We start from the raw sequence: 18,083 nt of genomic DNA on the forward strand, positions 1-18,083 counted from the left end.
GGACACATTCATTCCAAAGTCTATGATTCTCACTGCCATAAATACTCTTTTTGTTGTTGTTGTTAGTGTTTTGCTTGATTTTTAAAGAAAAGTTCATCGTGTTGGTCTTCTACATTTTATTCAAGTGACTTTCCATAGGCTACCTTTATGGGGTTAATTATTTCCCCCTTTTAAAAAAGGTTACAAAAAGTGGCGTAGAATATTTGGGAGTGAATCTCATTCAGACAGGGATGTGCCTTGGTACTGCTACTGACTATCTCAGAAAAGGTAAATTTAAGTATCTTTGGGGGACTTACCTGGTAAACCTAAAATGCAAGGTTCAAAAAAGCAGACTTCTCAGTGGAGTTTGTGTGTAGCTTCAGGAATCCTAGTTTTAATATAGAGGAAGAAACAGGTGGTGTGTACATGCCTTATATCTAACTGGAAGATCTGAAAGCACTCTGGTTAATTAAATACTCTCAAGCATCCCTGTGAGGTAGGGAAAATACATGATACCCAAGGGTTACATCACTTGGAAAAAAATGTAGTTGTTTGTGGTATTCATTCATGGGTTGGACTTATTTATTAAACCAGTACCCAGCCCCATTTGTGTGACATTCAAAGACCTTCCTGTACTACTGAAATATCAGGAATGGCGGTGGAAAGGGTAGTGGTGAAAGAATGATGGGGTAAAGGAGATTATTCCCAAAACTGAGTTTCAATGTTGAACAGGCTTAAGGCTTTCTGAACTGGGTGAACTTTATGAAGACTCTGTAACCTCTGGAGATCTTGGGGCTCCCTGTTCTTCTGGAACACGGGATGACAAGTAGTCACAGCTCTGCTTCACCTTGCCCCTAAGTCACCTTAGCAGCATATGTCTCTAAGGATTCAGTTTCACCACAGAGTGAGCAGAAATAGCAGCTTACTGTCATTGAAAGAGGGAAATACAGGTCCCTCATCTCAGCCCTCCTTTCCTCCTGGGCAGTTTTGCCTCTCACCTCGTACTGCTATGGTTAGTGGTTGTTGTTGGATTCCTCTGCAAGCCAATTCAGTTCCTGAAACAAAAAGAAGCAAAAGATGATGGAAGAAAAATTAAAAAAGGTAATTAATCACCCTAGTAACTAGTGTGATGCAGCAAGAGTGAGACCACAGACCAAGGTGTTTGATGTTGGATACCAGCTGCCCACTCTGTGTCTCATGACCTCTGCTCCTGGCCTGTGACTGAGTGGTCATTCACTGGGCATTCAGGTTGGAGTGTGTTAGGTGCAGTAGGCTTCTGGGCCACACACGTCTTTCAGATTAGTTTCATCTGAACCTGTCTGGTTTGTTGCTTTAAGACTGCTCCATGATGCAAATCAGGTGCAGTAAGCAGAGACAGTCAGGAAATTTCTTCCTGAACCCCCCATAGCTGTGCTGAAACAGAGACGTGGCCTTAGTGAACTGCATCAGCTCTGCAGGGGAGGGGTACGGCTGCGAAAGTAGAAGAGTGGGAATGACCTGCTGTCCTTTGGCAGGCAGTATGTCTGCTCAGCTGTGGGCACACACAGCCCAACTGTTGAGATATTGCCCAAATCTGAGATCCTAATGCTCACCTTGCTAGCAGCATGATGCTGGCTCTGCCTCACTTAGAAACACTGACAGGCTTGACATGCAGAACACTGCGTGCCATGAAAAGCATGAGGGCTTTTTGCTAAAGGCTTGTGTTTTCTAACTAACTGCAGGGTGAGTGTGTCTTCAAGAAAATGATACAGGTGAGCTAAGATAACCATTCTACAAGCAAGCAGTCACATTTCATTTGTGAATTGGTGTAGTTTTGGGGCATGCACAGGGTTTGTTGGGTCTGATTGTGCGTACTTACCAAAATCAGTCCTAAAAGCATAGTTGCCACACCATGCTTTTTGGAAAACTCAGGGTGTGACTTAACTAAAGTGGTATCAGAGAAGGATAAGCTCCCAAATCAATGGCCAGGGTTTTAAGCAAGTAATTTTTGTGAGCACCAAGTTGACAAAGCATGGCTTCCTACATTCAGTGTCTTGTGACTGATAGCTAGCTGCACCTTTGTAATAATGGGTGCCTGAAATCTTTCAGGTGGGCAGTAGCTTTCCTGTGTGCAGATTCTGTGATTTATAGAAATAGATAGGTGTCCTCTATGAGGGTAAATCAAGTCTCCCTCTTCTGCCTATTTCATAAAAGTTACAGGACCAAAACTTTTTTTGAAGGCACCTCCTCCTCTGTCCTGTGTGGCTTGAGTGGGCCAACACTCTATCTAGGCACAGGGTGATTACACCAACCTCATTTCCATAGGAAACCAGATAAGAACAGGGAGCCAGGGTTAAGCTTCCAAAACTCTATTGAGGGTGAACCAAAAGCGAAGAGAAAAGATGTAGTAAACCATTGCAACACTGACTTTTCTGGTACTTCCTCCTGAACAGGGTCCCGAACCCTTTCACAACTCCATCTGCAGTTTGTGGGAGGAGGCAGGCATTGCAGAACTGGATTGGGAATCTGCACAGCAGACAGGGAGTCATTTTCTGGGAAGCACTTAGGGAGCGGAGGCCTCAGGTGAGCAAAGGGTTCTCCCAATCACAGCCGTGTACTTCATTACCTAAACTATTTTATAGATCAAGTTCCAAATGAATAGGTGAACTTTATAGTTAGGTTCCCATCCTTCAATTTTTAAATCTATGTAAGGAATTTCAAAATTTACCTGGGAAACTTAACTTGATTTGGGAGTTTTTACTAATCAAGGTGTTCAACAGTCAGTTTTCCATTGGATTTTGATTTGCACAGCTAGATGTCCCACATCAGTTTAATCTTCTTGCAGGCATGTCCCCAGTGGAGCTACAATATTTTTTGTGTTTCTTGCAGGTAGCTTAATGATGGACGCTCCCAAAGCAGTTCAGCCTACAGGACAGTTCACATGTCAGCTGTGTGGCTTAACAGCTCCCTACACGTACTACGGGCAGAAGCCTCCAAACACACGCTCTATTGTGTAAGTTCAGTCTTCCATAGTACATCCTTCATTTATGCTGTGGGTATTAGAAGGCTTGTGCCGTGGAACGATGTGCACTGCATGAACCCAGTAAGGTGCCATACTGCCCCTGAGGCTTGGTACTTAAAGTGCCCTTCTGCAGAGATCAGCAATGGGCAACACGCAATTTGATATGAATTAAGGTGAAGCCATTTATTGGGTGAAATCACACAGATTATATACATTTGTTACTGCAAATGTGGCAAGCTAAAAAAACTGCTAATTGGTTACAGACACTGTTCACACCAAACTGATTGGTTAGTAATTATAGTGAGTTCTGATAAGCATATCTTACAGCTAAACATTGTTAGTTTACCTTTGATGTCTAAAAGTATCTGCACACCTGCTGTGTTGACCATTTATAACAGGTGGTTCATGACATGTTCACTTACTCCCAAATACCTTCCCACCACTCCTTCTTGGTTTAGGGCAGTCTGTACCCCTGTCCTCAAGGCTGCCATGTTCTGAGAATGTGGTTACCAAAAACCTCTCAGCGTGAGTAACTTTCCTGTCTCATGGGAACATGAGGATATTGTCAGGGCCTGTGTCTTCTATGAGGAGAGTCAGGCTGCTGGCAGGTCTGCTGCCTTCCCGACACCCTTCTTTTTCCAAAGGGAAGAAACGTTAAAAATTGTCAGTATTGATAACAAAATCAGCTTTCCCATCCTACTCCAATGCCATACAAAGAACTGTATTTAACTGATTTCCTAACCACGCCAGCCCCCCGACTATTTACCTACACCGTAATATTTTCACTGGATCGCTGCTGACTGTCGGCCTAGTGTTTCTGGGAATAGCCCTCTCCTCGCAGCTGGGCCCGCTGGGCAACGCATAAACACAGCAGGAATTAAATACGCACGGTAAAAGCACTTTGTAAGAGCTGTTTGACTTGTCGTGGACTTTTGAGCAGCAACGTTTCTTTGCATGAATTAGAGGGTTCTTTGGCAGATCGTGTGACATGAGAGTGTGTGGAAATTTAGTACGTGTTTACATCGAAGGAGACTGAAGCCTTTTCCATCTCTGCCAAGTAGGGATAGTTTGACCAGAAACTATGCGGTTGCGACTTTGTCTGCAGACATTAAACTCCCCATAAAACAAAGCACTTAGCTTTAAATGTAGGAGTAGCTCTGAGGCCATCCTGGTCAACAAACCCGTCGGGCGAACGGTCAGGAACTCACTGGAACTGGAAGTCAGTTATCTACTCAGCATTTCATATCACCAAGGCCTCTCAGTTTCTTATATAGCTGTTGATCTCCACCTGCTTGGGCTGAGATCAGCTATATTGGTTATTCTAAATCCCGTGGTGCTCTAGCTTTCCTTCTTTTGGTCAGCGGAGCAATGGCCCACCTTTGATCTGGTCCATTTGTAAAGAGTCTGAAATGAAGCTGAACATGAATCTCAACTTTAGGTTACCCAAGCTCAGCGTTAACATCTCAGCTTTATTTGGATTGCTGAAAATCAAGAAGCAATAGAATAATGCTGAGGCGTCACACTTCTGTACAGGCATATGTGAAATAGCTCTACAGACCATCTTTATTGGCTTACTCTCTGGTTTACTCACATGTCTGAAATGCAATGCTGTAGGAAATGTACACCAGACATGAAGGCTTGTACAATGGCCAGGCCTCTGCACCAGTGATGACTGCATTAAGACCATGAGTCTTGCAAGGCGAGTTTTGCAAAAGTAATCCAGTCTTTGTACACTAGGAGACTGGTTGACAAGGTGATCTGCCATGTTAAGATGCCCGATCTTTCCTAACAGCAGAAGGCTTGAGGGACACCAATTTTTTGTCTGAGTAGAGAGGAAAAGGACAAAGAAATATGTGTTTCTCTGTGTGTGTATATAGACAAGAAGGCGGCTGTATGAGTTCACAGAATACCTTTTAAATTCACATTGTACTCCATGTTACTACAGAATCAGAGTTTGATTTATGCCTGAGAATAAGCCAGCCTTGCAGGGTGCCCTGTGCAGACAGACACCCAACTGACTTCTGTAATATTTTGCCTGGAGCTCCCAGGAAGGCCTTAGTCTTTCCCAAGCAGGTTGCCAAATTATTAGTAAATACACTCCCTTAATACCCTGAAGCAAACAATACAGCCTCTGATATAAAGTAAGTGTATTTCAGGTCGTTGTAGTGTTCTGGGCTGGTAGCTCTTGCTTGTAAGAGGTGGGAACGTTCGGTTTCCAGCAGTGACATAACTGAGAGCAGTAAAAACGTTCCATTTTATACTCGCACGCACACGGCTTTGGAAGAGAAATTCTAATTAAAAGCTGTGCAATGGAAACAGTAACTCGGCAAGGCACTGAAGTTGGCCATGCAAAGGAGTGCCTGTCGTAAGAATGGAAGATAAAAAAATACTTAAGATAGAGCACTGAGAAAGAAACTTCTAAGGCAACCTTGAGATGGTCACCAGTTGCCCTAATTTTGGAAGACAGATGGAAAGAGCGGTGTAGGACTGAGGGCAGACATGATGTTGGTTTTTAAGAGGAAGGGAGCTGCATAGCTCCTACATCGTCTCGTGTACAGCACCAGGCTGAGCAAATGGAGTAGAAACTGATACCTTTTCAGCTTCTACAGGTCCCCATTTCAACTCTCCTATACCATGAAATCTACCCTTAAAAAGCTGAAACTATTCTCTTACAGGCTTTTGGAAGAAAGCTATGTCATGAAGGATCCTTTTACCCCTGACAAGGACAAATTCCTCATCCTTGGGTCCCATTGCAGTTTGTGTAGCAAATCGGTGTGCGTTGGTACGGTAAGTAATGAGCTAAACCAACTTCTCCAGTCATTTCTTTTTTGTTCCAGTCCTGCTGACCTGTTAGAGAAGGACCAAACAGCAAAACCCCAAACAGCCTGTTTATAAGGCAAGCTAATTGTACATTGCTGATTCCACCAGATAAAGTTCTTGTATTAAATGAAAACAATCAGCAGCTTCTAGTGTTCCCTTTACAGATGAGCATAGTCCATCCTCACAAGCACGAGTGCTCTTTTCCACATTCTCAGTTGAAGAAAATGCAAGGGAGAATCACTTCAAGATGCTTATGGTTCACTAGACCATACTATACTGACAGTAGATTTATTTTTTTTCTTCCCTGTCAAGGTAATATAAATGTCTATGGATTGTTAGGTTTTCATCCACAAGGCTTCAGCCTGTTTGTAAAAGCTCATGTAGAAAGTGAGCAAAGTTGTGCAATGCCATGATAGCTCTCTGAAGAAGAATAAATGTGAGTAGCAGCTGGTAGGCAACCTTAAAGCTATGAAATCTGAGTGCGGTCCAGAAAGGTGGTGTAAAATTACAGCTGTCTTAATTCCTTCTCCTCAGTGCAGAACTGGTCCCTTTGTTTGCTGTGAGTTCAAAGCAAAAATGAAGGCAATTTATTACACAATTATCAGTGTCTGGAGGCAGTACTGTGCTGCTTTGAGGCAGTCCAATGAATTGAGAAAACTTGGGTTCCACTCCTTTCCCTCTGCAAGCCAGTTCTGTGGTTGAAAGACAGCTCACACAGTAGCAAGGAATCAGGCATGACTCAGCCCAGGAGGAGGCATCACCTGATTGTTTACATGGACAACAGCATGTCTTTGTTATACCAGGCACCATTGCCCTAGCAGCTGCCAGATCCAGGCCTTCTCTTTCAAAATGGTGTTTTGCTGTCCCAGAGTGCAGCTAACAGCATGGGTGAGAGAACATCTTGCTCTTAAGTGTCATCTTCAGCAGTTTTCAAATTCAGCCTTTTCGGCCCGTTTTCTAATTGAGGTGGTTAGGGGACAGTTCCAGTGATGTCATCCTTACTGGAAGTAGCTAGTAGCAGGAGTTCTAAAACAAGAAAAACAACCCGTTGAAGACTCTGTGAAGATGTAGATGTATTTTTTTACATCCTGTTTGGTGGCCAGTTTTAGTTCTGGTGGGACAAAGTAACAGCTCTGGCCTCCTCAGAGCATGAGGTGAGATAATCTGGGCGACTGAAACAGCTCGTGGGGCAGTGCCAGACAGTTTCTGTGTGAAGACTTGAGGAAATGCTCTTGAGCTAAACAAAGGGTCCTATTACACAGACAAAATTTAGAGGGTTGGACAGACACAGCCAAAAGGAAATGGGCATGCTTGGAGAAGTTTAGCTTGACTCGCAGGGAGTTAGCCCCAACGATGAATTGGGTCCACTGTCCTAAGAGGAGCGTGCAGCAACACCTTTCTCCTGATTAGGTTTCTTTCCCTATTTCTGAAGTCTGTTCTGTCATTTAAATGAATGAAAATCACCAAAAGGTCAGACTGGATGTTTGAAATCGAGATTGCAACTTTTTTTTTTAATCTCCCCCCACTCCCACCCCTTCATCTTTCTGGAACTACCCAAAGACTGCGTGGGAGTCAGATGAAGTGACAGTGCTCTCTGGTTATGTCTTTGAGTAGCTGGGCTCAAGTTTCCAGAGCCAAGTAGCTCAAGGCAGTTATGTGGAGTCAAAGCTCACATGTGAGCAAGACCTTCCTAGTGACAAGGTCCCTGTCCTGGCTGGAGTAGACTCACTCCTACGCACAGCCAGAGGAAGAGGCGAGTACAGCTAGTCAGATACTTCGGGCTTACGAGCTCGATTCCTGCCCTGACACGTCAGGTTTATCCCTCCTTTTTAACAGCAGAGGATTAGCAGCTCAGGCACATTTGGGGCAAACTTGAGCACATTCAGCTATTTTCATTCCCAAATGAAGTGTCTTGAATTTATGAAGGATCCAACGGGCATTTCCAAGTCTGGCAGTTAAATCTGGCAGAAATCCAGAGTTTCAGCCTCTCAGTATCTTTCCGCACAGGGTATGTTTCTGAATGGAGGTGGGGCTTTTTAATTTAAAAGAATTAATAATTGCTGCAGTTAGTTAATCTAGGGTATAAGAATGTAAGAGGATATTAGCAGTAAGCTAATGGAAGCCTCTTCTAATCTTTTTCAACTTTTCTGTCTTTTTTTGGCTATTGTGGAAATATGTCAATCATTTCCTTCTTGTTATCTGAGTCTTCAAGATTCCCCTGATGGTATCACTCAAAGCAAAACCTTGATTGTAAATAATGGAGAATAAATTTCTTACCAAACCAGCCAGGCCAGATAGTGAATCACGCATATGACTATGGTTTCAAAATGTATTTAGCAATACTGCTTAGGTAACGTAGAGAGAGATCTGCAGAGATGATAATTAGTGCTTTAAACACCCACACTACAAAGCAAGTAAACACATACGATTCCTCTTTCATGTAGGGAAAATTAAAAGTTCAGAGAAGTAAAACCTCATCCAAGGCAGTAGAGAGAGACGAAGTTAAGATAACATCTCTCTAGATTGATTTTGGTTCCTGTTTGTGCTTGACCCAAGAAGATCAATTCAGCCCTTCACTGAGCACTTCCATAATGTTATAAGAGTAGAAGCTGAAGAAAATCATGTTTTCTCGGGCCTCTGGCAGCAAAGAACCTGGATTGGTTTGATGGAAGGTTTTCAACCACAGGTTGCTTTCATTTTTCTGTGAATTCAAACTAGCACTAGACTAACCTGTGGCAAAATTAAGATGTAGATTTCTTAGCTTTTGCAGAGGGGTTGGATTTAATTTGCCAGCTTTATATCTAAGGAGGCTGAGACACAGATCAGATTTTTAGGCTTTTCATGGTAGTCCCTGCTAGCTGTGGTGTGTTTCCTTGCAGTGGCTGTGCCAAGGAAAGTCAAGACTTAGCACCTGTTCTGTATAATGCTCATAAACTCAGTTCTTCAGATACTCTCTTAAGTCTCACTCCAGTCATCTTGCAGCGTACATCACCCTACTGAAGCAATCTTTAGCACGCTATATTGCTAAGTGCCATTACTTCTGGTCCAACCAGAAATAATTCCTTTGATCTGTAATGTCTTAAAACATGCCAAAATGCCACAAAAAGCGTAATAAAAGTGCTTTTAAAAGTCATTGGGAAGGTTGAGTGCAGAGCTCCCTGTTTTCCTTTCAGAAAAGGGGAGAGGAAATTACATAATCTGACCCTATTAGTCATTTAAAACGGTTACTTCTTTTTTTTATTGCAACACTTATTAAACATAGGAAAAGAGGTGGCTTTTGGAGAAGAGAGAAAGAGGGAACAAGTTTCAGCCTCTACTGCTCCCCACAGCAGAAGCTGACTAAACACTGACCTTGGATGTGGTTGTAGGCATTAAGTGATAAACCTAATACTACAGCTACTTTCCACTCGACTTCCAGTCATGCGAGGTCAGTCCTGGATATCATTAGGCAGAACCTTTCCTTTACGTAGAGTTTCCTTTACAAGTGTGGTAAAGATCCTATCCCTGTACATGTTACTTTCAGGCATGATCCATGTGAAAGCAGAACTAAATGCTGGCAGTATGCTTCGGCAGCTCAGGTTTGCCTGAATTTGACTGTTAAGTTTGGCTTTGAAATAGCCCCCTCCTGCCTTGGTCATGGAAGGGTTGGATCATATTAAGGAATTATCTGGTTAAACCCAGAAGCCTATCAGGATAATGGTCAAAGAAGGGCCTGACTACATTAAGTGTAATTTGTAGGGCTTTAAAACACCACCTAGGCTGAATAATCCTGTGACATACAGGAGTATTAAGGCTACGTGGACTCAGGGCCCAGATATCGATGGTTTGTGTAAGTCCCATTAGCCAAAATCACCAAAAGTTGGCAACTTTTGTCAGCTAAAAGAAAGCCAGTCGAGCCCCTGTGTGTCTGGGAGGAGCTATGTCCTAACATCGGGGTTCCCTGCCTGCAGGGTGGGTGAAGAGCCTCGGCCCGCCTTTGCCTTTGCCCAGCAGCAGCCTGTGGTGCAATGTCCGTCGCTGTGGAGCCATGAACTTAACCTGGAGGCGGGGGGAGCTCTGTGCCATTTGGCAATACAAACAAGAACAGCAGGGCAAACTTCAACTCTAATCTTCCATTTTTAATTGGCAGCTTAAAGTATTAAGGATACAGAGAGACAAAAAACAATAGGCTCCGGAGGTTGTGCAACTGAAATGCAGTTGCAGGGCCTTTCAGGGACCCAGGCCTCACGCTAGCTCCAAATGTGATGAGGTCTGGCATTCGGGGCAGGAAAGGACAATAAATAAAGAGGGCTTGGAAGTCACACAGAGGCAGGCTGATTGTGATTTGATACAATCATCCACTGAACCTACTGGTGAGATCCAGATAGTGACACGAGAAACAACAGCAAGAAGAGAAACCCAGAACTGTATGCAAGCCTAGCCCAGAGAACTGCCAGCCATGAACGGCCACAGCAAAGGGAAAACTTTGCTATTTAGGTAAAATGCATCAAATGCATTAGTCCCAAAAAGATGTCCTGGTCCGTCTGAACTGATGTCTTTATTCATGCTTAAATCCCCAAGAATAATCCATCAGCAACACCAGCTTCAGCTTACCCATTAAATCCTATTTGGAATTTAGTGATCAGCATGCTGGGGGAACCACGGGCTTCAGTCTCGCCACAGGGCAAAGGAATAATACATTAATAAGCTTCTCTTCCAGTTGTCCAAACTCTGTACTGCAAATAGATTAAAATACTCATCAGTTTTGCTTCTTTGTGGTCAATAACTTAACACCTGGTTATAGCTAACTGGGTGAGAAAGAAAGATGTGGTCTGTAACGACCTAACCAAATCGACTGTGAACAAAACAGGTCAGGTCCTGGTGTCATTCCCCTTCAAGGGCAGGGGGAATACCTTCTTTGTGCACAACAGTTTTTATACTTTGCCATCAAGAACTCAGAGAAGAGACATCAGTTCAACTTTTAGTACCATGTGTGGTTTTAGTTTTTAATCAGTGAGTACATTTATTCAAGGTGAAAGTGGTTAAACGGATGAAGTGTCAGTTGAATTGCCATGGGTGTACTAAATTCTTTCAGCTATTCTGGCTATTTGACACCTCTATGATTCTGATATAACATTTACACTTTTTAGTATTCTCCCAGGTAATACCAACACAAAGATTAATAGAAAGAAGAGTCATTTTTTTGGGGAGTTGTGGAAGAACATGCAGTTAAAGTCTCTTGAGAGCCTACAGCCTCGTGCCACTATTCGGTGTTGGCTTTTAGGCCGCTTTTATGGAGATTGGTGAGGAAGAGTGGTCTGAGACTTCCAAGTCTGACATGTCAGTGCAGGAACTTGGAAGATCCTCCCAAGAGGAGGAAATTGTCATAAGCTAAATGAAGATGTAACTTTCGAGGAAAACTTTGCTATAAATAGTGAAACCTGTGGAATCTGTTACCAGAATGATGTCCTGATCCATCTGTGCTGATGCCTTTATTCATGTTTGACTCTGCGAGAATAATCCATCAGCAACGCCAGCTCCAGCTTACCCATTAAATCCTGTTTGGAATTTAGTGATCATACCAGGAGAACCAAGAATGATGCTTGAAGGACCAGCCAGTTGTAAGAAAAGGTGTGGGTGTTCTCTGTAGCAGGGAGCTGATGCAAACCCCTTCTTTCAAAGGAGCGATGTGGTAATTGACTTGGATAGGAATTATTACAGACCCAGTTTTTCTTTTTCACCCACTTAGCTCTAACCAGATGTTAGAATTATGGAATGAGAAGCAGCAAAATTGCTGGAGTATTTTAAAGATTTAATTTAGGAGAATTTTAAGTATAACTGTGGTTTAATAAGACTGTAACTTTAAAAGTTCCATTTTGCCAATAATATAATTTTCTTTACAGGAATGCAGTCTCTTCTACTCCAAAAGGTTCTGCCTCCCCTGTGTGAATGAAAACCTAAAGGCCTTTCCTTTGGAAATACAAGAAGATATGAATAAAAGGAAGCCCCAACCAAAATCCTTCCCCGGTAAAAAAAAGGATACAAGAACATAAATCCCCAAGGACCAAGAAAGACAGTTCTTTGGCCGGTGTTTCTCTGCTCTCCTTTTAGAGACTATCAGGTTGCTCCTTTTAAAGAGGTGACCTTCCTCAGCTGGCTATTACAGAACACCGTAACACATTTCCTTACTATTGGCTGGGCTTCAGACGCCATCGCAGAGCGATTGCGGTGCCAGAGCTACGGCCTAAAGGCGCTGAAGAGCCAGACAGACAGGCCTGGTACCATCACCATGTAAAACCCACGTAGTAAAAAAACCCAACAGCATATAGCATAGCAGCTGTGTCCACATTTTCACATTTGTTATTTTAATGTTTTCTGTTGTTCTTGACACTCCTACAGTGTTGTGAAAATCTGAGGCCGATCTATCCGGCTTAATTCAGCGTGCATCCAAGAAAGTCAGCTTACACCAATTCTTAACCTGGCAGGGCTGTGCTGGTAAAACTAGAGTAGGCAAGGAATCCAAGGCTTTGGTTTTAAGTCTAAAAACTGTTGTGAGAAAAAGTCACAGATACCCATAGGAATACCTAGGTTCTTCAAGATTTTAATCTCAGTACTATCGCAGCATTTAGCCTACTGAAGGTAGGTGGTTGTATAATAAAATACTGATATAATACAAAATAAACGTGATACAAGTCACTTGCACTTGAAAACACTTTCCACTCAGTCTTTCATCAATCTGGAAAAAGAAAAGTCCAATTAATAAGTGCAGTTCTTTCCTGAAACAGGCAACTGAACTGCAGCTAGAGCAGGGATTTCAGAAACATAGCTTCAGTCAAGAATAGGGTGGAAAAGTGGTAGGGAAGCAGCAGTTTAGCTCAAAAGTTAGCTTCACAATTACCTGTGTTGTCTTTGTCTTAATTATAAGGAAGATTTAGGTGGCATTTATATCAAACCACTTAGTCGCACACCTTAAGGATGTGTGTGGGATGCCATTTCATCACCAAATCATGTTATTTATTCAAGCTTGTGTTGGTCATTGGATCAGAACACGTTAACGCCTTGGTTAACATCACCTTTCTCAACTGCTCCATCTGTATCATTTGTCATATGTCAACATCTAAACTTGCTCATTTTAGGGGAGCGAACCATGTGTCTATTAAAAGACAGCGGTGTGATTTGTGTGAGTTATTTTTAATTCTTCAGGGCATGTGAGCATCCTCTAATCGTTCTGTTTCTCTGAACCTCGTATATTGGTGTCCTCTGTTGGGGACTGGAATTCCTTGCAGTTACTAGAAGAGCAACAGTGGACCTGTCAGTACCCTTTGCAAGCTCCAGGTGCTGTAAGACATAAAATGCATCCAGATCTTTAAATGCAGGGGAAAAAGGTACATGTTTGTTAGCAGTCCTCATTTTGGATTCCTTTCTGCAGTAAGAAGAGGCTGCGCTTTCCAAGTTGATGCGTCGAGCGAGTGGCTGCGTTGGTGCTTGGTTACTGGCTGGGGTTAAACCACAACAACTTATTTAGAATGGATGGTATTGAATTCCAGTTTCATGTTTGTTAGACCACACGCACACATTAGAAGTCGTAGTGCCTGCTCTGCACAAACAGCAGAAGGCATATGCCAAAAAACCCAGAGCTGTAACAAGAGAGAGAGATGTTAGAAAGAGAATTACAGCACATTTCCATCTTAAAATTGTAGCCATTATAATCAGGCTGACAAAAAGCAACGTCGTTATGTGAGATGACAGTCTGTGTTTATACCAGCAAATGTCACTCTAAACCATATTGTTTCTTGTGTTTCACAATGTTTGCAACAGGTTGTATCTTAACTTGCAGCTTGAAAGTAGGCTGTAGAAGCCAGGCTAGCGCAGTTCCTGTGCCTTTGGGCTGTCTTGATGTGGAGGCAGGGACAGGGACAGGGGGAGGGACGGGGTGAGGGGTCTGAGCAGTGCACTCACTGATGAAGGATACAGCATCCTGGAGCTGTTTTTCCTCATCTTCATGCTTCTGCGCGCCCTTTAAGAAAAAATGCAGTTAACCCATTCATCACTGTGATCTTTGCCATCATGTCATGATAAAGGACTCTTTTAAAGCCCTCAGAAATGACCCTACCTGTAAGTAGTAAGTAAGGTCAACTAGAGGGGGAGCAGGCTCTTAAAAATGATCTGTAACTACAGATTTTTGAATTTGGCCCGACACAGCTCATTTCTTTATCTCCAGTACAACAGAAAAAGCCAAGTTAGGGATACCTGTGCTTCCCAGTTACCTGGTGAAGAAAAGCATAATTCCAGCAGGCACCACAAAGCAGTTCTGTAGCCCAAGGTCATCTTCGGGTTATGCTTTAGGGAAAGAAGGCTGACCTGTGGTCAATTTGGTGTTTCCTGCCATGACAAAAGAATTACTGTCTGTGCCCAACTGTTAGAACATGTGTTCCACATTCCCCTGTTCCTGTTGAACGTGGGCATTATGGTCTCCCTGTCATAATGTTTTGAGATGTATGGGATCTCACAGGCCAAGTGCCACCGCGTCCGAGCTTACCAGGCACGTGACCTACTCTTCAAGAGACTCAAAGCCTTTAGAGTTTGGCATCATCAGGTTCCCCAGCTACTCTCTGTGGCTCAAAATCAGGCCCTCAGTGCTCCTGAGCACAGCTGATGAAGGCAGTTAAGTCTTTACCCTTGGCTGTTAATTTTTCTTCAGCTCTCTTATAACACCTTAATAAATCCCCAGGCTCTTGAAAGAAAAATGACTCTCTGTGATGTACCCTCCCAACTGATGTAACTGAAAGACCCTTGCTGTACAAACACCTGATTGTGGAGTAAATGCACCCAATACAATTTGTTAACAGATTATTTGATGCTAACCCAAAAAGCCTGGGCACCAGTCCCACCAAGGTTGCTCATCCACTCCTGCTCGGCTCTAAAATCAGCGTGATTACTCCCTGGTAGAAAGCTGAGCAACGAAGTGTTTTCTGAATCAAGGCCTCGTATACCAAATTAAGGCAAATCAGGCTGAGGCAAAAATCATTCTTAATTACAGCAGAGCAGCACAAAACACACATTGATGCCTTCACCATTCCCAGGTGTGCCACCACCTGCAGTCCCCATTCTGCAGACATTACAGGAGCCAGGAGCTGAGCTGGGAAGGGGCTGTACAGGCGCACAGAGCAGAACTCCTGTCGCGGACAGCGAGCATTACTCATGCATGCACGGTCACTGAACAAGGGACTCGGTTAAGACTTGGCAGCTGCTTCGCTTAAGAGCATACAAGAGGCAGCCAGCAGAGGGTAACATGTATGTTTGTCTCAAAACCAGGACACAGCAGCGAGTTGCTTTCCTGGAAATAAAGGATCAACCCAAGTCGTCACTTTCACTTTTAAAAATACTTTATTTTTTAAAAACCATTAAGGCAGAACCGTATTTCAAATTAACTGTGTTTACATTCAATCTGAGAGGATGGGTGGCCTTTTTTTTTTCTTTTTTCTTGTTTTTTTTTTTTTTTTTAAAGCACATAGGTTGGTTCCTACCAGTCTCGTTACAAACACCATGGATTCAACCTCTTATTTTGAAAGGAGATGGGGAAGAACAGTAAAATAAAATCAGAAGGTAAAAAAGATGACGAATGTTTAGTTCAAGTTTTTTTTCATCCTAGATCAGTAGGCTGGTAACATCTGAGAATCCATCATCTGACTCAGCTGTATGTAATCTGTACGTTCATGAGCGTGAGAGACTCCTGACCACAAACCCTTGTGAGGCCGGGGCTTCCACTCTTCCTTGAAAATGTCCTTTGCCTTGTTCTGACAGAAACAAACTTGGGAACTCAGCGTGAATTAGTGGGGTTTTACCAGGGAAACAAGCGTTCCACGAGAATTAGGTTGGACTACTCCCTGCAAGAAATGTCCATGCTTTGTAAGTTCTGTCTTCTCTGGAACAAAACATGCCCAAAACCCCCTAAAAACACAGGTGACTGGAAACAATGATCTGGGGTTTGGGTTTTTTTTCCTCATTAATATCAGTATCTTGATTTAATTAAACACTTGTTAGCTCTAGCGATTAGGGTTTGGCAACCTTAACAAAAGTGTGCTATTTTTGTGCCATATCAGATAACAGACAATTTAAGCCGTGATAAAGGGTTTTAACATCATGATGTAATTAAACTCTTGTGTTACATTCCTAAAGAAAATTCCCAGCGATTGTTTGTAAAAGCGGTGAAATAGCAGGAGCAATATGAAATGCAGCTCACCCGAGAAGCTGATAAGACAGCCTCTTGTCAAATGGTTAGAGGGGTGTTTCATGTTAAAAATCCATCATATTAAAACTTTGATTAGGTTTGTAACTACAGAAGAAATAACTGCAGCCATAAATGCTCTTCCACTCCTAAAACTGGAGGAAATTATTCATGGCTACCAAGGTGGAGCCGTGGCTTCACACAGCCACCTATGCCACAGGACGACTTGTCCCAGGGGAGAAGGATTGATGACTTGATCAGAAGCAGCTCCCCTCCCTCCCACTACCTGCACATCCTCACCACCACCAACTCTAACTCACAGGAGGGCAAAGGCACTGTGTCTCCGTGAAGGCAGCCCTACGCTGCCATGTGGCAGAAGATACCTGGAGTAACTCAGGGAGCTGGACAGAGGTATAATCTGCATGGATTATCAATCACCCAGCAGAAGATGTGCAAGCCTTCTTACGGTTCCTGTTGCACATCGCCGACAGACCTTGTATGACCACGCTGCACCCCTAGGAGCAGAACACAGTACACACCTGTTGCAAGTGTTTCAGTTAGTTCGTATTTTCCCATACTGCCAGCATCTTGTTTCCTTTCAAGTGATCAAAACGCCTCAAACCTCCTTGCGTTGATCAGAAGGCCGGTGTCTTTTCCCCAGTTGGGATTACCAAACCTGCATGCCCAACCTGAGAAAGCAGGCCAGACTGCTCCACAGACAGCTTTAAGTACCTTATGCCTCACCTTGTGGCCCTGATTTAAGGCCCAGCCTGCAATCAGATTAATCTCTTCTGCGCACACAGCCTGTCCCCTGGGCCGAGGCAGCTCCTCTGAAATGAATGCCCTTGCAATAGGAATTGTGTTTTGAAACATCCTGGCAATGGCAGCTGACAAGATCAGCTAATAAACACAACAGAGGAGCTCAAGAAAGAGAGAAAAACCCAACACAAAACCACTTCAGAAGCTGGAAATGGTATAAAAGACCCTGTAAGCACATCTGAGAAATCAAGAGGAAATACCCTTGCCTTTGGATGGGTTTAGTTACCAATTAATCCGTATCATATATTTACAGTGTAAAGTGACATATCTGTTAGTACCTTCTACAGGGTGTTTCGATTTTCCATCGCTGCCTATAGAATTGAGGAAAGAAGCAGCTGTAGGTTCCCACAACAAAGTCTAGTAGAGCTTTTACAAATACGACACAAGTATCACATCAGACAACATACGGTGGGTGACACTGACCGAGTGAACATCTCAAGTGTTGGTGGTCTGGGGAAATACAACTTTATCTATTACAAATAAAATGCAGTGAGTATAGACCATTGCTGGAACATTTGGAATACGGGGTGCTTGTACCAGGTGCAGAGTTAAAGGCACACCTCACAGAGGTAACTTTGTCGCTGTATCGAGGGTCCCGAGCAGGAACGCTGGAGGCACAGAGTCACACCCCAGTCACGGGACACAGAATCCCTGTCAGGTTCTGTATTCATCTCTATCTAAGGTCACCAAGGGAGCCCTCCCAGAGAAAAGCCAACTTCAGCGTTTCATTTCGCACGGCCAAATTGCACCTTCCGAAAGACACCTATAAAAACTGCAGATCTGCCTCAGTGCAGGGAGCAGGAAATGACCCTGAATGCACATCGTTATTTCTTGGAAACCACAAATTAGTTCCTCAGAAAATCCCAGTACTGGAGTATCCTAATAGAGTCTAGCTCTTCTTAGCTCGCTTTTCAGACTTAAAAAAGAACAAACTCCTGTACTGTCAAGCAAAGATGAGCACAGTTCTATAAACAGTGAGTCATACTGGTGATCTTAAGTTGAAACGTTAACTCAGTTTTGGGATTGCAGCTCTTCCTCACCTAGACTTACTTTTATTAAAACTAAATAAAAGGAAGTCTATGTTCTATGTGAAAATATATTTTAAAATTTGGTTACAAGTTGTCCATGTGAAACGCTTGGTAAGCTGCAGAATTTGTGATACTTCTCCACAAATGATACAGTACTGAAGACCAGCCAGGAATAAATAGCAGTTTGACTTTGGGCCCATCACCCTTACCCACAGAAGTAAATCTTTCC

The 18,083-nt window shown here is 43.2% G+C and overlaps 1 protein-coding gene across 1 annotated transcript; it reads left to right on the plus strand.

The window, feature by feature from the left end:
• Positions 1-2,852: 2,852 nt before the first annotated feature.
• On the plus strand, positions 2,853-11,832 carry CDPF1 (cysteine rich DPF motif domain containing 1; the record flags this gene model as incomplete). Its single annotated transcript, XM_084279195.1, has 3 exons — positions 2,853-2,971; positions 5,656-5,767; positions 11,683-11,832. The coding sequence occupies exons 1-3, from the start codon at positions 2,856-2,858 to the stop codon at positions 11,830-11,832; spliced, it is 378 nt and encodes a 125-aa protein (XP_084135321.1). The 5' UTR covers positions 2,853-2,855.
• Positions 11,833-18,083: the final 6,251 nt, after the last annotated feature.

The sequence above is a fragment of the Gallinula chloropus genome (assembly GCF_964237585.1).
Source record: "Gallinula chloropus genome assembly, chromosome: 1".
Classification (NCBI taxonomy): Eukaryota; Metazoa; Chordata; class Aves; order Gruiformes; family Rallidae; genus Gallinula; species Gallinula chloropus.